General features: G+C 39.4%; 1 protein-coding gene across 7 annotated transcripts in view; it reads left to right on the top strand.

Annotated features, from left to right (window-relative positions):
- Window positions 1–22,995, top strand: part of PTBP3 (polypyrimidine tract binding protein 3) — a 184,501-nt gene that overhangs the window by 141,863 nt on the left and 19,643 nt on the right. For all 7 annotated transcript variants that reach the window (XM_040417312.1, XM_040417314.1, XM_040417311.1 and 4 more), the window contains 5 exons: window positions 1,014–1,183; window positions 6,398–6,544; window positions 10,860–11,024; window positions 13,135–13,245; window positions 18,507–18,681. In XM_040417312.1, the coding sequence (XP_040273246.1) occupies window positions 1,014–1,183; window positions 6,398–6,544; window positions 10,860–11,024; window positions 13,135–13,245; window positions 18,507–18,681 (768 nt within the window). The remainder of the gene's footprint in view (window positions 1–1,013; window positions 1,184–6,397; window positions 6,545–10,859; window positions 11,025–13,134; window positions 13,246–18,506; window positions 18,682–22,995) is intronic.

Genomic DNA, 22,995 nt, shown 5'->3' with positions numbered 1-22,995 from the left:
CCAGAGCGAGCAAGTCTTTTAGGTGCCGGGTTTCTGCTCTTTTACACAGCAGACACCGGGGGCTAATTTCTGCCAAGATGGAAGACATTTTTAACGCCTCAGATGCTGTGGTTCATTTGTGAAACCAACATTTCAGACAGCCTTCCCTGGAAACGCTGCGCTTCCAGGACCTGAACAGCTTCCCCACGATGAGACTTTTAAAAAGTATGGAAATAAGTGAGAAAATGTTTTTAAAAATTCAAATCACCCCCCCTTTCCCCATAATAAAAATAAATAAACAATAAAAAGATCATAGGCATTGTCATGTCTTTAAAACGTTTATCATTTCACCTCCCAAAGAAATGGAATATAAAATAATCAAAAAGTCTTCCACAGTCTAAAATGGTATCCATAAATACTACAGATCGCCCCGCAATTTTATTTATTTTTTTATTAAAATGCAAGAAAAACAATATAAATGTCATATCGAAGTAATCATGCTGACCTGAGAATGAAGGTAACAAGTCAAAACAAAACCTATAAAACTATGGTGGAATTGCATTCTTTTTCCAATTTCACCACTTTTAGAAAAATTTTTTTTTTTTAGCTTCCCAACATTATAGAAAAGCAGAGAGGGAAAAAACTGAAAATTGCCGTGTCAGAAATGGTTTAAACATGGGACAAAAATGTCATGTGAACACAGCCTTAGTTTGCCTAGGCAGCAAAATGTTGTATTGCGCTACATAAATTGCGGATTTGTGTCCTCTATCGCTATTAGGAGACTGTACGATGCCCATTAAATTGTGATGTTGTTTTTTCTATGAGCCTGGTGCTTTATTTCAGTCATTTAACGCTCTTCTATAGTTTGTAGCCCCATATTTTAGGTGTTATTTAATTTAGTTATTTTAGATGTTGTTTCCTTATGTAATGAAGCTCCTTTTCATAAGCTGGAATTTCAGTTCTAAGCAGTAGCTTCACTTTAATGAAAACATTAGACATGTCTGCATTGACTATTTTTCTTTCTTTCTTTTCAGCTAATGGGAACGATAGCAAGAAATTTACAGGAGATCGCTCTCCCTGTTCCCCTTCACGCGTTATCCACATTCGCAAAGTTCCAAATGAAGTCACAGAAGCTGACATCATCTCATTAGGTGTACCTTTTGGAAAAGTTACCAATCTTTTGATGTTGAAAAGTAAAAGCCAGGTACTATATATTATATTTTGCTGTTTTAAGCACATTTCTGTTATCTTTCATTATTATTTTTTGTTTTTGATATATTGCAACATGGGTATACTATGTAAAAAAAAAAACTGAATTTGTGTTTTTTTTTTTTCATTTCTAGATCTCTGCATTTCAAAAGACATTTACTTTTTTATGTTTCTGTTGACATAGCTGTATGAGAGCTTGTTTTTTGCAAGACAAGTCGTATTTTTAAATGGCACCATTTCGGGGTATATCTGATGTATACCATTTCCTTTTTGTGGTGATGGTGTGGGGAAAAAAAGCAATTCCACCTTTTTGGGTTTTTTTAAGGTTTGTTTTTATGACATTCACTGTGTTTTATTCGGCAGATTAGTAGCATGACACAGATACCACATTGTACAGCGTTTGTTTTTCTACTTTTGATAAAAACTTTATTTTTGAAACGAATTAATGCTTTGAAAGACCAATGACTTTTTCTTCCCTTAACAGAGCTATGTGAGAGCCTGTTTTTTGTGGGAGTTTTTATTGGTGCCAGTTTGGGGTACATATGACTTTTTAATGAACTTTGTATTAAATTAATTTCGAGAGATGGATTGAACAATCCAAAACTCTGTTAAAGGGGTTTGCCATTTTTTAAAGTCATCCCTAATCCACAAAATAGGGGATAACTAACTGACTGCTGAGGGTCCAAGTTCTGGGATCCCCATCATCCTGATGGAGCAGCAGGTCAAGCATTCATCCTGTTGCTTTATTCATTCTCTCTAGAACTGCCGGGCATTGTAACATTAAAACTTGTCACAACCCCTTTAAGTGTACAGTATGGCTGGCCTTTCTGTGGTGGAGTGAAAGTACTAATGACATTTTTTATATCTGTATTTCTTCAGCTATTAATGCATTATAGTCGTTTGGGGATGGTGGTTATGATGACTATGATTATGATTCATTTTAATTAATGAAAAAAATATAGGCGATGCAATCCCCAACTTATTGTCTATAAAACTTTTAGCAAATGAGAACTCCTGAGAATTTGCCCCTTAAAGGGGTTGTCTCATCATTGACAATGGGAGCATATCGCTAGGATATGCCCCCATTTTCTTATAGGTGAGGGTCCCACCGCTGGGACCCGCACCTATATCGAGAACGGAGCCCCACAAGTGAAGGAGGGTGCACTGCGCATGCGCAGCCGCCCTCCATTCATTTTGTATGGGGACATATAGGTGTGCTTGCTCCTCCTCCCATCGGTTGCTTGACGCACATGGAGGTGACTAGGAGCAGCACACCATATGTGCGGCGTCTGCGCTCCTGAACATAGAGGCCCAATGGCTTAGGTAGGTCTAGCATAGGACCCGCCTGACCTGAGACCACCTTGGCGCTTGGTGGGCGGGCGCGGTTGTGTTTTGATCAAAATATATTGGCTGGGTGTCTCGGATTTTATCATATCAGAGTGAGGACTACTTTGCATCTACTTTACTAAGTGCATTATTATCTTATTTCTGTGATTTTCTTCATTTTCTATGGGGCCAGCGAAAATAGCCGATCGCTGGCTCTGCTTTTTCCGTCTGCCCCATAGAAATGAATGGGGAGTGGGGGCCGCGCATGCGCGGTACACTCCCATTCACTTCTACAGGGAGCCGGCTTGATGATGGCAGCTACCACCTTGCAGGGCTCCGTTCTCGATATAGGTGTGGGACTCGCACCTATAAGACAATGGGGACATATCCTAGTGATATGCCCCCATTGTCTATGATGAAACAACCCCTTTAAAGATGAATCTAATTTGGCCTTAATTGGTGACTGTTCTTTCATCAAACTTTACATAAATTAGTAGTACAGGAAAATATAAGAAACTTTAAAATATATCTTATCAGAACAAAATGCAATTTTCTCTCTCTCGCAACTAACTCCTTCTAATCCCTCCCATCTCCATAGACGTTCGCTGGCAGCATGTCTGTGTGTGTTTCTCTGCACTTCCTCCCCATCCCTCCTTAGACTTCTATGGGCAGCCCATAATCTGAGCCATCAGTGAGATGGCAATCCAGTTTGTCTCTCAAGACTAATTTAAGAGTTGGGAGAAAGAGGTATTTTTCTCTAATAAAATATATTGTAAGGTTTATTATAGTTGCCTGTACTATTAATTTATGCAAAGTTTGTTGAAAGTACAGCCAACATTTAAGAAGCAAGTGATTATTTTTTTTAACCTTTTTTTAAAATATAAAAATATATTTAATTTATTAATATATTTAAAATATATTTTTAATATATTTTTGTTTGGTAGGGTGGGGGAGGATAAAAAAAATCCAGCAATACTGCAATTTCCTGTTCATTGAGTTTCATTGTAACTGCATTCACTGTGTGGTCGAAATGCTATGTTTACTATTTAGCAGATTAGTGCCATTATGGTGATACCAAATTTGAATAATTAGTTTTACTACTTTTGCACACTTTTCTTTTTGTCACCATATTTGAGACCCATTCTATTCAATTTCTTTTGTTGTCGACAAGCAGAGTTGGTTTATTTCATGAAAATTTTCTAAAATGACAGATCCCATTAAAGCTAGTGCGGTCACGTAACAGTTCTGTTTTGATCCATTAAAATGCATTCACTATAGATCTCTTAGGGGTTCATGACCTTTTCTGGTTTGAGGGCCACATTGTCATACTGAACAACTTCAAAGGGTCGTAACAAGAATGGCACTACACGATTACATGTATTGCATGACTAAAAGTCTCAGAAGAGTCACCAAAACAACTTGCTGTTACGTGATTTTAGAGCTTCAATTGTTAAAAAAGTCAAATAGCAGAAAGTTCACAGGCAAATCACAGTCTCCCACAAGTTGCATTGTGGCCTGTGTTGGTTTATGACAAGTTGCTTGCGACCAAAAATACAACCATGTCGCATTTTCGTGCTCTTTGTGTCACAGTAGTTCACATGCAGTGCAACATGGCAATCTTCACATGTCGCCATTTAGCCTCAGCCTAAAACTTAAAGGGCTATTCCCATCGGAGAAATTTATGCAGGTTCCACTATCAGGACACCCACATATTGAAATGTTGGGGGTCCCTTTCTCCACCAATAATCACTTCAGAGAGTAGGAGGCCAGACATGCATGTGGCTTTCTTAACTCTGTCCCCCGTTTGCATTTTGCACCTTGGCGACCAAGCAACTTTATTTTTTATTTTTCTGTCTATGTAGTCATATCAGAACTTGTTTTTTTGAAAGGTTGTAGTTTTTAATGGCACAATTTTGAGGTACAAATAATTATTGTAGCCGAACAAATCCAGCAGCATAAACGGTCCAATAAAATCCATGGTTTATTTCATGAAACAAATACAAAAAGTCAATTTCCAGGGAGTAGGCTCCTGTATGTGGACTTTTTGTATTTTTTTCAAGAAATAAACTGTATTTTATTGTTTCTGTTTCTGGGTCTGGATTTGTTTTACTACAGTTCTGAAAACCTGATACTCCAGTAGTTACTGTGCACAGATACAGTGAACAAGACCGGGTGAGCTGGATTAGTGTTTTATGTTTCTACATATAATCATTGATTAACTTTTATTAACTCTTTCTGGGGAAGAATGGAAAAAAAACAGTAATACCACCAATGAGTTTTTACATTGTAAATTTTAAGACGTTCATCTTGCGGCGTAAGTAACATAATAACTTTAATCTCTGGGTCAGTACGATTACAGCGATACCAAATATATATGTATTTTTTGTATTTATTTATTTTTTACTACTTTACTAGCCTTTACTACTTATCCACAATAAGGCCCCTTGCAGACGAGCGTGTGCAGATTAGCTCCGGATTGATTGTGAATACGTTCAGTGAAAACTGCGCGATTTCGCAAACAGTCATTCAGTTTTGTCTGCGATCGCGTTCAGTTTTTATCACGCGGGTGCAATGCGATTTTTAATTAGTTTTGCACGCGCTTGATAAAAAACTGAAGGTACAAAAAAAAAACATTCCTTAGCAACCATCCGTGAAAAACGTGATTTTCATGCAGCCCCATTCACTTCTATAGGGCCAGTGTTGCGTGAAAGTCGCAGAATATATAACATGCTCCGATTTTCACGCAACGCACAAGTGATGCGTGAAAACAAGCACTCATGTACACAGACCCATTGAAATGAATGGGTCCGGATTCCGTGCGGGCGCAATGCGTTCGCATCACGCATTGCACCCGCGCGGAATACTCGCTTGTGTGAAAGGGGCCTATTGGGAAAAAAAGAAAATGTTTTCTCCTTGCCACATTCCAAGGCCAATAACTTTTTTTTTTTTTTTTTTTCATTTTTCCTACGGAGCTGTGTAGGGCTTGATTTTTGTGGGGGACTTTAAGTTTTCATTGGTATCATTTTGCATAAGACTCAATTGCATAAGATAAATTTTAATTCCGTTTTCTTGGTGGCCAATAATAAGCAAAAAACTGTATTTTTTTTTTTTTTACGGTGTTCACCATGTGGGATAAATCATACTATAATTGTATAGTTCGGGTTGTTAAGGACACAGCAATACAAAGTGTGTGGAGGAGATTTTATTTATATTTTTTTTTATTGATTTTTTTATTTTATTGATTTTTTTCCATTTATTTCCATTTCTGTGTGTAGATAGTTGAGAGCTGCACAGAATGGCATCACAGGCTGCATGTGACTCCAGTGTGAACAGTCTATTCATATGAAGTTGTGTGAATGTAGCCCTGCCATTCAATGTACTGGTGAATAATTTTGATTACATGCGCTATGTGCACAGTCCAGTTGCGTGACTAGCTTTCTCATGTGATTGCACTACTGTATGCTATATTTTTCTTTTTAGATTCTTCATTTTTCTGCTTCTTTGTGTTTTCGTACATACAAGCTTAAAATAAAGCAAACCTACTTAGTTACCACTTCTGGTAATTGGATTATTCTAGTTAGTGAGAATGGAGACAAGTAGGTTGTTGTATGCAGCAGATATGCTATTTATACGTTACATACCCACGTTTTACTGGAAAAGCACAAATACTTGCCATTGATCGGTCATTGAGTCTTCTACTTTGAAAAGGATGCAGTATAACCCATTAGTTACCTAGATAAATGTTTTTTCTAAGCAGTATTTTAACCTGCAAGCAAAACAAATTAGTCATTCAGCATTCTAGATTGAAATAATGAATTAAGAAAACGTATGTATTACGGTATGGTTTTGCAGTAATATTTTCCTATGTTTTTTTCAATCTCAGGCCTTCTTGGAAATGGCTTCTGAAGAAGCAGCTATTACTATGATGAATTACTACACCCCTGTCACTCCTCATCTCCGCAGCCAGCCTGTCTATATTCAGTATTCTAACCACAGAGAATTAAAGACTGACAACCTACCTAATCAGTCGGTATGTACCAGAATACGATTGTAAATGGGACGATGATCAGGAGTGAATATTTGTAGGAACGTTTGTTCTGGCTACCAGTTTTTTTTTTTTTTTTTGATTGAAACGTCTTTATTACGATCAGTCATCATACTTACATACATTAGTACTGTGACGCAGCACAGGCCATGAAACAGTACATAATAAATTACTTACAGTCGTCTTTGCGAGCATGGCATTGTTATGTAAAGCACGGGCTAACCCACACTATACATCGCAATGAATGCTACACTAGCATACCTATTCAATCACAAAACCTTCCAACAAAGCATTTAGACAGTGATGAGGGAAGGGGAAGTGGGAAGGAGGGGGTAGGGGTGGGGGATCACATGCCCTTAGCTTTATTGAGAAGACAAATACAAACGGGGGGAGAGGGGGAAGGAGAGGGGTTTATTCCTCTTCTTCTTCGTCGACGTCCGAGATGTTGTAGTCCTGCAGCATACTATGGATAAGTCTGCGGCAGTCCTGGATGGACTTGTTCTCCCTCCTGAGAATAAGCCGGTTCCTAGCAAACCAAATAGCGTCCTTAAAACAGTTCATAAGGCGCCAGGCCTCCTGGATGGCTCCAACAGTATGAATCCCAGGAAATAGTCCGTACAGCACCGAAGTGTGTTGCAGGCTGTTCCTGGGCACTGAGTCTTTGAGTTCATGTTCCAGGGAATCCAACAGGCGCTGTGCAAAGCGGCACTCCCAAAACAGGTGGTAAGATGTTTCCTGTTCTGGCTACCAGTGGCCCATCTAAACTCTCCACCGATCAGCCGACAAACGCTCATTTGTTGGCTGAGCAGATCTTTTATGCAGTGACAGAATCATTGTTTGCTGGCAGCACTTCTTCCCATGTAAACAAGGGATGTATTGCCAACAATATACAAACTGTATTCGGAACCAATGATCATTCATCTTCCCATACACTTTGCATCTGCCCTTGTAAAGGCCGTTTTAACAGGCCCCGATTAATTTGTTCTATTGTTGAAACACACAATATGGCCCAGCATCAGCTAAAAGGATCCCAAGCCTCTGTTCACACTAGCTCTTTATGGCTTCCGTTTACAAAAGAGCCATAAGAGTTATGCGGGACCTGTTTTAAATGGATACGGTAAATCTTGTCAATAAATTCAATGGAGTCGATTTGTAGACGGTAAGGACTCATGCACACGGCCTTAAGTGTTTTGTGGTCCGCAAAACAATGATCCTGGCGGAGTGCAAACCACCTTTTTTAACTTCTGTAAAAATGTCCTATCCTTGTCCGCAGGGCCGTACATGGGGATGCTGACAGCGCATGGGAATGCTGTCCGCATCTTTTGCGGCTCCCTTTGAGATGAATGCATCTAATCCGCAAAAAAAATGTGGATCGGATGCGGACTGTAACTACGGCCGTGTGTATGAGCCCTAATTTTGACAACTAGAATAAACAACCAGCTGTGCTATTTTTGCCTTTTTTTAAAAAAATTTTATCGGAAATTCTGTGCTAATGAGTTTAACATTAGGCCACGTTCAGATGTGATATTTTTGCAGATTTTTTTTGTTGTTGTGCAGATTATGCAACACCATATAGATTGGAGATTTTTTTTTTTTTACTTCAGATGTGAGGGCATGCTGTAGGTTTTCATGTCTGGTCTGCACCATCCTTATTCCATTATGGATAATTACCACAGCAAAAGCCACTTCAAAATCTACACGTAGCAACTGTGGATTTCATCAAATTCTGTTGCGTATTAAACTACCACATCTGAACTTGCTCTTGGGCTACATTCATACTGCTTCTGCTGTGTACAGCTGCCAAATATGCAGGAAAACCTTCCTACATCTGTGGAAGCCAAAGAATGTCCTCCATCAGGCTTGTTTACTTTGGATGCTTATGGATGTTGTATGCCACTATATAGCTATACAGCGGTGTACGTCAAAATCTGTCATCGTGGATGTACATCAGTGAATACTTTCCTACATACACCTCCGACAGAAGGCTCAAATGCAGTGTGAACATAGCCTTACAATCCTGGGTTTTACTGTTAACAGTTTAGTTGCTGGCTGCCAGCCGACGCCACTATACAGATCTCTGGAGCATACCGAAGACAGTTCTTTTTCATAAAGTTCAGTAGGAGCTCTGTAGATAAGTGTGCATCAGTGAAACCCTAGTGACGTCTGCAGGCAGCCGGATTTTTGTTTGTTAACCAATCTCTTGCATTCCTGCGTTGACGCCTTGTGAAGAAAGAACGACCGGACGTTTATGGAGTACTTTTTGTTTTATACCTTTTTCAGCCATTTGCCAAAAATCAAGTGACGTGAAAACCATCAAAGACGTTTGTAGATTTAAGTACATTTTACAAACTGCTCCCTTAAAAGGGCCTTATCTAGGATTTCGATATTGATGGCTTATCCTCAGAATAGCCCATCAATATGAGATCGGCTGTTTAGTTGTAGTTCCCCCTGGACATCCCTTTTAATGTCATTTGAAAAGTGGTCTCTGACCTATAGGTCTCCAGCTCTTGCAGCACTAAAACTCTCAGAATGTCTTAGGGTTTTTACAAGAGCTGGAGAGTCACCAGTTAGAGACCACTGTGTTAAAGCTTCATATTAGGCCACACTATCCCGTTCTCCTCCCTTTCTGCTCACTCCTAAATGTTCATTTTCATCCCCTAAGTTTCCCTCTCTCCTGTTCTTCTTCCCTTCTATCTTTACTCGCTTAAGAGCCCAACATGAATGTAACCAGTGCAGTCATGAGCTTCTTCATTATAACATCTGTTAAGATGTTCTGTTTCGTTTGTGTCATGTATGCAAGAAGAACTGGAAACGGCTACAGTCTTGAGAAAAGCCATGTACACTGTCTTTCAATTCTATGGTTTTACATATCGAGGCATAAAAAAAACATCTGACCCTTAGAATGTCTTAAAATTTGATACATAGAACTTCAGATAAACGGCCATGCCCAACAGATTCAACCGTGCCATTATTTATTCCACAAAATAAAAATTTCTTTTTCTGCCATTTGCTGGTGTGCTTGGGATCATTGTCCTGTTGCATGACCCAGTTTTGCATGACCCAGTCTTTCCTCGGTGGCACCTGGTTGCCACTTACCCTCTTAATTCTATGGGAGCAGTAAGGGTGCACTTACTACTTCACACACAGCTTATGCATTTTGGCCTAGTTTTTTTTTAAGTAAATAATGATGTGGTATAATTTGTCATGTGCTGTTCATCTGAGGATGTATTTACCTCAAGATTTTTTTAGCATTATGACCAGATACGTAAAACCACAGAATTCAAAGATGGTGTACCTTGTTTGTCTTATGACGGTATATTTTGATACTGTATAGTCATATAGGGAAACTGAATAAAAATGTATTTGCACTATTTTTGGCTTTCAATATAATGGTGACCTGTGGGTCTTTTTTTTTTTATATTGGGGCCAGTTTGATGTTTTAAAGGGAGTATGTAATCAGAAAATGACTTATTGTTTAAATTTTTTGTTAATTAAAAAGAATCTGCCACCTCCAAAATTGCTTTCAAAGCATACCAACATGAAGGGGGTAGGTACCCTGAAATCTAACCATACTTTTTCATGAAAATCTAGAAAAGCTTTATTTTTATTATGTGTGGGGCCTCTGAGGTGCCCCATCGGTCTGCCATAACACCAACCAACACCTTCCCCTCTTGTACAGTGGACAGTCCCTGAGATCTCAGAGGCAGTAGTGATGACACAGGGAACACCAGGTGCATCAAATAGAGTAACTTTGGTGCACTGAAATCCTTATTTGCATCAAATAAAAAGAAAAAGTAGGGTATGGTTAGGTTTTGGGCCTCTATCCCACATATGCTTACTTTGATTTTGGAGGTGACAGACTCTCTAACAAAAAAAAAATTCTTGTCGTACAGGCTTTGGTGCCTCGTAATAGGCTGACACTTCCTGTTGTCTAGAAATCACTTTTCATCAGTCAACTGAAATAAGACAAACCCTGACAGAATGTACTGAAATCCTGTTGACTCTAGTTGGAGCTAGCAGAAATCTGAATGTAGCACCAAACTGTTACACAAGCTGTAACTCAGGACTGGTGCAAGATGAGTAGTTCAGGGCATTTACTAAGCTGTGTAATCCATGTGGACTGGACAGGAATTTACATTTTATACATAGTTATGACAGGGAATGTATGCAGCCATGATGAAATAAAGTTATTGGTTAATACTGTATAATTTGTTGTTTCTTAGGCTAGTTTTATGCTGATGCATAGAAAATGTTTTCTAATATGGAACATGCCTTTTTTATTTTTTATTTTTTTTATAAGCGCGCACAGGCTGCTTTGCAAGTTGTGAACACTGTCCAGTCTGGTGGTCTGACTCTCGCTGGTGTTCCCGGAAGTGAAAGCTTGATGTTAACAGGCCATAGTCCTGTGCTAAGAATAATTGTGGAAAACCTGTTCTATCCTGTTACTCTGGAAGTTCTGCATCAGGTATTCATATTTCTACTCTTCCCTTAGCGGAATAAGCTGCACTAATATAGTAAAAAAAAAATGTAAACCTAACAGACCATTATAAAATCAATATAAAGATGCACAAAAAGGGACCGAAAAAACGGAGCAAATATTGAATATTTCAACAGAGAGGACCCCAGTGGTGTCATATGAAAGGTGCATAGGAAATATTAGGCAGTCTGTAGTAGGACCCACCTTTCTGAAGGGTAGGGAAGCAACAATTATAAAATCATGTTGTCCCACCGCTCCCAAAGTCCATCCACTGATGGGGGGGTGTTTGTGTTGAGTTAAAGGAAAGGTTTACCTTTGGACATCACTTGGATTCTGTGAAGTAGCTAGTGCTGTTTTGGAAGCGTTTGTGAGGGTTGTAGAAGTACAGTTGCTACTCCCTTCCTTCTTAGATAGTTGAGTGCTGTGGCAGACCCATCGAGAACAAACAGATGGGCAGTGCATATGCTCGACTAGAAGTTCCATTTATTTGTTGGGCACAGGCCTTCCGTTCTCGTGATCGATGGGGGTCCCAGTGGTTGGACCTCCACCAGTGTAAGTTGTCCCCCATCCTGCAGATAGGGCATAACTTAGGCTACTTTCACACTGGCGTTTTTGGCGGATCCGTCATGGATCTGCAAGAACTGATCATCCGGGCCCTGTCAATCATGAAGTAGAGGAAGTAGTAGGGGCAAGGGTGCACAGAGTGGCTTAGACCCATCCTTGAGGCACTTAAAGAGGAACTGTAACCCCTCCTGATTTTGTCTGTTTTAGCAACTACTTGCATCTAAATTGTAATAACAATTCTGGAGCATCTATTCTTTTGACTCTTTGACACGCCATTCCTTTATTATTCCTGCTAGAATTTATGAATAAATTGCTAGCAGTTTGCAGTGAAGGTCCAGTTAGGAGGGGGGGGGGGGGAGGTGCATGCACAATCTGCCACTATCTAACAGTGCTGCTAGTGTCAGACTGTGCCGGGTTTTCCAAGATTTTGATACTGATGATCTATTCTCAGGATAAGTCATCAGTATCTGATCAGTGGGGGTCCAAAACCCAGGACCCCCACTCCTGAATTAAGTGGGACTGAGCGCAATACCAAGAACAGCCGTTATATAATGTACAACGCTGTGCTTGGTAACCACAGAAAGGCCGCGGCGCTCGCAGAAATGCCCGGGCCTTCTTAAACAGCTGATTGGCGGGGGTCACAGATCAGATACGGATGACCTATTCTGAGGATTGGCCATCAGTATAAAAATCTCAGAAAACCCCTTTAATACATAACTTCTTGAAGGAATAATAAAGGAATGGCACAACATAGAGACATAAGAATAGATGTTCCAGAATTGTTGGGGAATTCAAGAAGTTCCTAAGACAGACATGTATGGAGATGGGACAGGCTCTTTGGATATGTATTCAAAGTACATTTTCTCCAGATTGAAGCAGTGGGACATTTGAACTGAAGTTCCACCATATTTCTACTTTTATGCAATGTCTGCAAACAGACCAATCTGTTCGCCTGATATGACTTTATATTTCACTTGTATTACACACACATTCTTATCTTATCCATTCATGGCTGAGATCCGAATACCTGTCATACGCAGAGGCCAGAAGTGGCCGTTGTTATGAAAACAGCCAAGCGGCCTGTGCTACACTGTTTCCATATCTCCCCTAGAACTGAATGGGGTGCTATGGAAACACTGTAACACAGCCCACTCGGCTGTTTCCATAGCAACGCATACTGACATGAATTGCTGAGATGGTAATACCCCTTTAATTGCATTTTCAGAGTCTTCATTGCATTAGTACAATAGTATGCCAGTAGCAGTATAGTTTCCAGGAATAGATTTTTCAATGTATAATGTATGCTGCATACGTAGTACATTATACTTTGCCCAATGCTCCATGCTTTTAATTAATCCCAAGACCTATAGCTGAAGGGGGACTGTGTTTAGGGCAATACATTATTCTAATGTCTTCACTCTTCTCCCTATTATCACATTGAAATCTTTGGAAGAACACGTTCACATCACGCTTGATAAGTAGGAGGAATCTTTAAGACATCTTTGAGACATCTCATTTCTTGCCTGTGTCACAGATCTTTTCCAAGTTTGGAACAGTACTAAAGATCATCACATTCACAAAGAACAACCAGTTCCAGGCTCTGCTTCAGTATGCTGATCCAATGAACGCACATCACGCCAAAGTGGTAAGAACGGCACATGACGCACACTTATTACAGGAGACAGGGAAGAGAAAAAATATTCTTTCTGCATGTTTTATAGGGATTCCTAAAATTTGGCAGTCTTATGCTGTGCATTATCGAGTTACAAAGCTGCTTTGTGTAAATGCGCCTGATAAACAAAGACCTTCAGTAATGAATGAGTCTGAAATGTTCTTGGACCCAGCTCTACAATGACTGACCTATTTTGCAAAATAGAGATAAGTGGCTGAGCTTGTGCCAACAATGGGGGGGGAAATTTATCCACCTGAAAGAGCTTTTGCAGAACTGGTTGTCTATCAAGCGAGCAAGTGTCTTCACAAATCTATCATTCATCTTACTATTGGTTGGTTTTTATCTGGCGTGATAGTCTTTTATCTTCTGGAGATCAATCTATTATTGTGTGGCATGTGAACTTTGTGTGGTCTTACTGCTCTCTGCAAAGTGGATGTGAGTATTTTATGTTGCACATTTTGCCACACATTATAGTGTGATACCTACATTTACTTCTCTGTTTAGATTATTTTAACATGCAAAAAGGAGGATATATATTGGCCCAGTCGTTTTCTTAAAGAAGCACTCCCACTTACATCATGTAAACTGTAGTGAAGGTAATCCAATTACCGGTGACTGTATTTGTGAGTTATAGCCTCCCTTCTGATCCTCAGCTGTGTCATGTAACCAACACTCTGACTATCCAAAAAACACATAATCAGCTTCTCTATGTATTCCTATGGGAGACTCAATGTCCGTCTCATAGGAATCAATAGAGAAGTAACTGACTTCCTGTCATTTGTCAGTTGGAGATCAGAGAGTTGGTCACATGACACAGCTGAGGATCAGAAGGAAGGTTATAGCTCACAAATACAGTCACTGGAAAGAAGATTACCCTCACTACAGTTTTCATCATGTACCTTTCTAACAGGTTAGAGAAAAACATTTTCTTCTTTAAAATCACTATTTAGCAGCTCCAGCATGATCAGAATGCTGAAGTCCACTTGGCATAGTGATGAGCACCAATATTCAAGGATGGCTAACTGCTCTCTTTCTATACTGTATATATAAAGGAACCTGCCGGTTAGCGTCGGAAAGAGCAAAGAACTGATGAATATTGGGAATTCTGAGCTTGTACTGAGTATATGCCAGTGCTTGGCTCGTGTGGAAGCTGCTGTGTACTGACTGTAAGACAACGACCCCTAATTTTAAGCAGTATCACTCAGATAGGGCAGCATATTAGGCATTGCCACATCTGTAACAACCTGCAGGTGAACACCGTAAAAAAAAAAAGTGTAAAAGAAGCCATTTTTTGTCACCTTACATCACAAAAAGTTTAATACCAAGCGATCAAAAAGTCATACACACTCCAAATTTGTACCAATAAAACCGTCATCTCATCCCGCAAAAAATGAGACCCTACATAAGACAGTCGCCCAAAAAAGAAATATAGCTTTCAGAATATGGAGACACTAAAAAGTCATTAGTCATATTTGGTATTGTCGCATCTGTAACAATCTGTTCTATAAAAATACTACATGATCTAACCTGTCAGATGAACATTGTAAATAACAAAAAATTTAAATGGTGCCAAAAAAAGTGTAATATGAAGCAACCCAAAATCATATGTACCCTAAAATAGTACCAACAAAACTGCCACCTTATCCCGTAGTTTCCAAAATGGGGTCATTTTTTGGAGTTTCTACTCTAGGGGTGCATCAGGGGGCCTTCAAATTTGACATGGCCCTCCAAAAACCATATGGCATTCCTTTCCTTCTATGCCCTACCGTGTGCCCGTACACCAGTTTACGATCACAAATGGGGTGTTTCTGTAATCTACAGAATCGGGGTAATCAAATATTGGGTTTTGTTTGGCTGTTAACTCTTGCTTTGTTACTGGAAAAAATGAATTAAAATGGAAAATCTGCCAAAAAAACAAAATTCTGAAATTTCATCTCCATTTTTCCGTTAATTCTTGTGGAACACCTGAAGGGTTAACAAAGTTTGTAAAATAAGTTTTGAATACCTTGAGGGGTTTAGTTTCTAAAATGGGGTCATTTTTGGGTGGTTTCTATTATGTAAGCCTCACAAAGTGACTTCAGACCTGAACTGGTCCTTAAAAAGTGGGTTTTGGAAATTTTCTGAAAAATTTCAAGATTTGCTTCTAAACTTCAAAGCCTTCTAACGTCCCCAAAAAATAAAATGGCATTAACAAAATGATCCAAACATGAAGTAGACATATGGGAAATGTAAAGTAATAACTATTTTTAGAGGTATTACTGTCTATTATAAAAGTAGAGAAATTGATATTTGCAAATGTGAATTTTCATATATTTTTTTTTGTAAATTTGGTATTTTTTTTATAAATGAAAATATTAATTTTTTGACTCAATTTTACCATGGTCATGAAGTATAAAATGTGATGAGAAAACAGTCTCAGAATGGCCTGGATAAGTAAAAGCGTTTTAAAGTTATCACCACATAAAGTGACATGTCAGATTTGCTAAAAATGGCCTGGTCCTTAAGGTGAAAACTAGCTTGGTCTTGAAGGGGTTAAGGTTTTCACAGCGTATTAATGACAGGTTTTTTTTATCCTTGTCTTCTTCAGCTGCTAGAGATGCAGCGGGCAGATGTTTGCTGGTAGTCATTATAAGAATTTAAAGTTCTCAACACACAATGCATTTTTGTTTGTGCCCTTTTTTTGTGCAGTTTTATAAAACATTCTGTTCTTCACCATTAAAAGCCATTTGGACTACCGAGATCTAAAAACGAAACAACGTAAAATATAACCATGGAAAACTTTACAAAAAGTAACCTGAAAACTCACCTCTTTAGACAAACCTACAACCTACAGTAACCCTGCTGCCACTATACCGCCATATGAGCAGCTTCTGTTTTCATGTACTGTGTTCTTGTCTCATCCCTTGTAGATTGTAAGCCCTTGTGGACAGGTTTCTCTCTCTTTCTGTGCCAGTTTGTAACTCGTCTTGTTTGTGCTTATTGTACTTGTTTTTGTATGACGTGTTTTCATATGTATGGAGCCCCGGAATAAATGGTGCTTTAATGATAAATAGTAATAATCAGAAATTCCTTGCATTAAAATGGCACAGTATCAAAAAGGTGCTGTGTGAACCCTGGCGCAAAACTATTAAGAAAGGTTTCAAATGGGAAAATGTCTATCTGATGAGCTTTAGCTGCTGGCACCTTCCCATCTGGCGGTAATTAGGCCAAAATTGTTTTTTACTAGTAAAAAATTCCACTCGTAGTAAAGCCTGCTGGAAAACACATGGGTCCATTTCTGATTGTCCTAAGGTTTTTAATGTGCTGCTTCCTTCTTATGGTGTTTTGCCCTCATTCTTCTTTTGAACCCCAGCCTGAGGATAAAGGTACCTAGAAATTCATTAGTGGGGGTTGTCCAAGTGTCACTATTTAACCACAGTGTGACTTGTATGAAAGAACTTCACGGAAGTTCCTAACACCTCAGCCCTGCTTGCGTCTGAACCACGCTTTAATATGTAAGAGATAATATGGAACACAAGTAGGAACTAAATCACACATCCATATGTGATGTAGTAAAAAAGAAGACATAAAAAGGTTTTAAAGAATTTGCTTAAAGGATATCTACATACACTGCGTACAGCTAAGTCCATCTCATAGTCTGAGTATTGCAAGGAAAGCTGCCTGGTAGGGATGAGCGAACCCGAACTGCAAAGTTCGAGTTCGTACCGAACTTTGCAAGTTTAGGTACCCGGACCTAAACCCAGACTTTTTCACTGAAGTTTGGGTTCCGTGTTTGGGTGATTTCATTGTTTTCCATTATAACATGGTTATTTCGGAAAATAATAGCATTGTTAAGACAGAATGCAAAACAATGTGGCCATTTAGGGTTTAAAAAAAAAAAAAAAACAATGTTATAATGAAAATAATAAAGTGAATTTCAGGTCCCTATTGACTTCAATGGGGTTCGGGGTCAAGTTCGGGCGAACCCGAATTTCCACAGGTTCGCTTAACCCTACTGCCTGGTGGAGTAACAGAGGAGCAGGTCGTAAGTCAATGAATGCTCAGTGAGTGTGGTATTTTAGTGCAGAAATTTGTCCAAAAGTTAGGGCAAAAACTAACTTGCTCACTTTTTAAACTGAAAATCCACCGTTAGGACTGATTCGCATGACCAAGCTTGGTCCGGGAAACATAGCCCGTGTGTCGACTGAATCTCCCAAACCGATCATGGCTCCCCTGACCCGAACTGATGCATCATACTGATTTATGATGCAGTGAGTTCCTATCTGAACTGTACGGACATCATCATGCGAGTACAGTACAACAGACCCGCAATCAGATAGCAGCTGACTGCATCATAGTGAATTATAATACACTCTGTTTGGGTCAGAGGAGCTGTAGTCTGTCTTGACACACGGGCCATGTCTCCTGGACTAAGCACTGTTTTTGAATCAGCCTTTAATTGACTGTTGAAGGATGATTCTCTACCAATCAGCAATCAATTGACTGTGAAACAGTCAGTTTGAAGACCGTACAACGTTGCATGTCGTTTTGCTGCTACTGTGCCATGCTGGACCCTACACTAATTAGGCCAAAAATATGACGTGCAGATTAATTTCTGCGATATTGTCTTCTCATATATGCCACATGAAGCAGCAGTTTACCAATTCTACAGATTTTTTGTACTTCTAACTGCTGAAGGCGCGTGTGAATATGCACTACCATTACCAGTAACAATACCAGATTCCCACACTTATTGCATAAATCCAGGATCGGTATCCTAGTTAGATGAGTGCTGCACTGAGTTAGGGTCCATTCACACGTCCAAGTGTTTTGCGGTCCGCAAATTGTGGATCCGCAAAACACCGGACCGCACATGGCCGGCGCCCCAATAGAATTGCCTTTTCTTGTCCGTGTCTGCGGACAAGAATAGTACATGCTCTATTTTTTTTGCGGGGCTGCGGAACGGAAGTGCGGATGCGGACAGCACACTCATTGAAAATTGAATGGGTCAGCAGCACTGTTCCAAAAAATAGCGGAACGGATCCGGACCCGTTCATATGGACGTGAGAATGGACCCTTATCTAACAGTTAGTCACAAGATGGATTTACATGTGGTATATAAAATATTAGAAAGATTATTGGGTAACCTAAAGTACATGTTTACCAGCAGTTTGTCAAATAAAATCTGTGTTCTTCCTGTGTGTCTTTATTTAATTGAAGGGGCAAATTTTATTCTGCTTCTTGTCTTTTTCTAGGCTTTAGATGGGCAGAATATTTACAATGCCTGCTGCACACTGCGTGTCGAATACTCCAAACTGACAAGCCTTAATGTCAAATACAACAATGATAAGAGTCGAGACTTCACCCGCCTTGACCTCCCTAGTGGAGATGGACAGCCATCCCTTGATGCCACAATGGCAGCTGCTTTTGGTAGGTTCTTCATGGTTTAGCATAATCTTAAAGAGTTCCAACCTCTTCCTAACCCCTTATAAGCTCATATAAAATATGTTTTGTGTTGTCAATTCTGGAAATATCACATAGCTACTATTATAATGTATGAAACGTTACATGACTACTACCAAGGTACACTTCCCAGGAACTAAAAGGTAATCCTTTTGGTCAGAGCCATGGAGCAATACATGCCTCCAAAGTTTCATTCACCTAAATGGTGCCATCACAGAGGTCCCCTACTAGGCCAAAGCTGATGCCTGTGCTGTCCTGAGCCACTTTAGTGACTGAGCATATACGCATACAGCATCACCTAATTGTACAATGATGACTACTCCCCTGCGGGATATTAACAGGACACCAGTGATGATGAAGCCTGGATAAAGTTAAGATGTAAAATTACCTCAGGGCTGTGTCTCCCAGGGTCCTTGACGCATCTTTTCTAACTCCAGTTCACTTTTTTTTTTTTTACATGCATTTTCTTTCATACTCACATGTATGTACTGAGTCATAATGGCTATACAGCTGACTCCGTTTCTGGCATTGGAGTCATGGAGATAGCAACCATTTGATGCTGTAATGTGGAATATATGTAGTACCAGGAAATAAAATGGAGCAGGAAGCCTGAACAATGTAAAAGTAGGGAACACACATATAAATTACTTTTAATTTTTGACCGGAGTAGTCCTTTTAATCATAACGTTTTCCATTACATTCTGGCCTGCAGCAATTGTTTGATACAACCTTTAGTCTCATTCCACATTAGATTTAGACAATTCAGTTTGATATACTGTTAGAATAAAATGAGAGCCATTATCTGATTGATTTCCTTCGGACTTTTTATATTTCTTTAACCTGTTCGTGAGGTTTCCTTCCACCAGTATGCTACAAATTAAAGACGTTATCCCATTAATGTAAAAGAAATGAAACGACACCCCGTATATTGCATGACAATGTATTTTGAACAAACCTAGAACCAGCCCTTGCATGGATCCAGAGATGTCCAAAATACATTACTCCAATTGCCCTCCTAGATTTATTTCGAGCAATGAGGGTGTCACCGTTGCTCTTGTTGCACTCAAGCTCCACTCCTTTCTGTGGCCATTCCCTCCCTGCCTGGCCCTGTCAATCAAAGCAGCGAGGGAGGGGCTGGCCACAGAAATGAGTAGAGCCTAGCTACAACAAGAGCAGCGGTGACACCCTAATTGTACCAAAGGCCTAATTTGCATATTAAGAAAATGTATCATAACTCGGGAACGGAGTTGCGGATGAACAAAAGAAAAACAGCATTTTAATCCGGTGAACCACAGCCATGTGTCTATACAAAGAGTTTAATAGGGAAGTCGCTGGTGATAGATTCCCTTTAACCCCTTAAAGGTGAGCCCGCTCCATACTGCTGAAGCCTTCCAGGGCTGCAACGGTAAGCTGCCTGCTGCGCTGTGCACAAAGCACAACGCAGAGACCGTGTAAGAATCCTGTTCACCCTGATTTTAGTGCTAATAGTTATTAAGTAAATAGTAAAAACAAAACACAAAATATTAAAAGTTTAAATCGCCCCCTTTTCCCAATCGTGCATATAAAAATATGTAAACAATACAAAACAAACATATTAGGTATTGCTGCAGCTGAAAATGTCTGAGCTATTACAATATATTAAAAAAATTCCTGTGCCATGAAAGCCGTAATGGGAAAAAAAAATGAAAAACATGCGCTTCGCCATTTTTATTTTTGTGATCTGGTCTCCCCCCAAAAATTGAATAACAGTGATCAAAAAGTCATACATACCACAAAAATAGGACCAATAAAAACTACAGTTCGTTATTCAAAAAACAAGCCTTCATACAACTCTGAAATATAAAAAGGTTATGGCTGTCAGAATATGACGATGCAAAGAAAATGTTGGAATTTTTTTTAAAAGTAATTAAAATAAAAACTATACAAGTTTGGTATTGCCACAATTGTATTGATCCGCAGAATAAGGTGTCATTGTCATTGTTAGCGCGCAGTAAACGCCGGGATGTCAAAACCTCAAAAACCTTGGCTGAATTGTTTTTTTATTTTATTTTTTATTTTACCCCACAAAGATTATTTTTTTTCCCGCTTTCCAATTCAAGACATGGTAAATTAAATGGCATTAAAAACATGCATCTTGTCCCGCAAAAAATAAGACCTCATATGGCTATGTGAACAAAAAAGCTATGGTTATTGGAAAGTGGGTAGGAAAAATCAAAAATGTAAAAATAAAAATGGGCCAAATCTTTATGGGGTTAATACAGGGGCTGCCACCCGTGGCAGTCAGGATTCAAGAGGAGAACTTTTTGTTCCCCACTTCCCTGGCACTAGTAAAGAACGTCATGGCACTAGTTAGCGCTATGACATTCTTTACCTGTTACAGCACCAAAAACAATATTGAGTGAAAGAAGACAGTGTAAGTTAAAAGAAGTGGAGTAAAGTGCTGTTTTGGGGTGCTGTCACTGCTGAGTGGCACCTATTAAAAGATTCATGGGGTTCGACCATCTGGGACATTGATGGCATATCTCTATATGGTATGCTATTAATGTCAGACCACCTGTAGGACTTTCTCTTATCTCCAGAATGGGGCCCTGGAAATGAGGGTGAGCACACTGCACATACACGGCATGCTCTCCATTCATTGCTGTGGGGCTTCCGAAAACCGCTTCCGTGCTCGGCTGTTTTCGGAAATCCTATAGAGGTGTATGTAGAGCGCACTGCTTGAATGTAGCCACCTCTCCATTCACAGTTATGGGACTGTTGGAAAGTAGCAGAGCTGGCCCTCGTCAATTATTATAATTTTTTTTTATTCCATGCTGTGAACAGAGAGTGTTCACTTCGGGGTTTTTATTTTTGTTTTATTAGTTATGCCCCTGTGCAATAGGGTTTGAAGTAATATATGACTTGTTTTCACATTTTATTCAGCTGTACAAGTAATAAATGCCAACTGTTCAGAGTATCCCAGAACGAGAGCAAGAAATCATAATAAAATATAAAAAGAAAGCAGAGTTGCCAGGGGGGCCATTTATTCCCTCTCAGCCGCTATTTTCCCAATGACATATCATTAGTTTCCTGCTGTAACTAGGCTTTAAAATTCTTAACACAAATTATCATTCAGAGCTGTTTATAAGTTGAAAAGGACCTTAGTTTCCCATTGTAAATATTTCTTCTAGTCTGTTTTTTTAAGTATACTGTTTGGTAATATAAATGCCTTAAAAATGATTAACCAATAATTAATAGTGCAATCCAATAAAAATAAAATAAATCCAGTATCAATATATGTACAATATCCTGATTCTAAGTTGGTTTGAAAGCAGGTAAAACAGATAAAGAATTTACCATTCTAATAGCCTGTTGGACAGAGAGATCCCTTAATCTGCTAGTTCTAGCCCGAAGACTCCTTAGTCTCCTCCCTGATGGCAACAAGCTGAAGAAGCAATATAACGGGTGAACCGGGTCCCTGGCTATGCTAATGGCCTTACGAGTAAGGCAGGTGTTGCTGTATCTGCATGAGCTTATATAATGTTCTTACAATGCGCTGAAGGGTCTTGCGACAAGACGCGGTACAGGCCCTGTACCACACCTTAATACCACTTAGACTTCGGTCAGTAGCACCTCTGTAGAATGTGCACATAATTGTGGGTTGGGACACTGGCTCTTCTTAACTTACAAAGAAAATAAAGGTGTTGATGAGCCTTATTAGCCAAGGCCATTTTATTCTCACCCCAAGACAGATCCTCTGAAATGTGCACACCCAAAAACTTGGTACTACTTACCTTCTCAACAACAGCCCCATTGATGGTCAGAGGAGCATATTGTCCATTTGTTCTGCTAAAATCCACGACAATCTCCTTGGTCTTATTCATTCAAAAGAGAATTTGTGAGATCAGACACTGATGTTGGAGGAACGGGCCTGGTTCACAATCTCCGTTCTAGTTCATTCCATAGGTGTTTGATGGGTTTGAAAGCATACATAAACTTCAGTGAGGCCTAGTCCAACCCCTCAGAAAGAACGCTATAGCATTATCCCTCCTTCACCAAACTCTACAGTTACAATGCAGTCAGGCAGGTAACATTCTCCTAGCAATTGTTTTGGCAACTGTTTTCACAGGAGGATCTCTTAAATCTATGGATCGAAATGTAAAAAAAAATTCATTTCAAATATTTTCTTTGCTGTTCCCTGTGTAATTCATTTTTGTCCAAATAAATACTATATATATAACAGGGCACGGTAACTGAAGAAAATATTTTATACATTTCTATTCCCCTGAAATTATATTTTTA

This window comes from Bufo bufo, chromosome 2 (genome assembly GCF_905171765.1).
Source record: "Bufo bufo chromosome 2, aBufBuf1.1, whole genome shotgun sequence".
NCBI lineage: Eukaryota > Metazoa > Chordata > Amphibia > Anura > Bufonidae > Bufo > Bufo bufo.
Note: the sequence above shows the minus strand (reverse complement) of the source record. Positions and strands in the feature narration are given on the sequence as shown.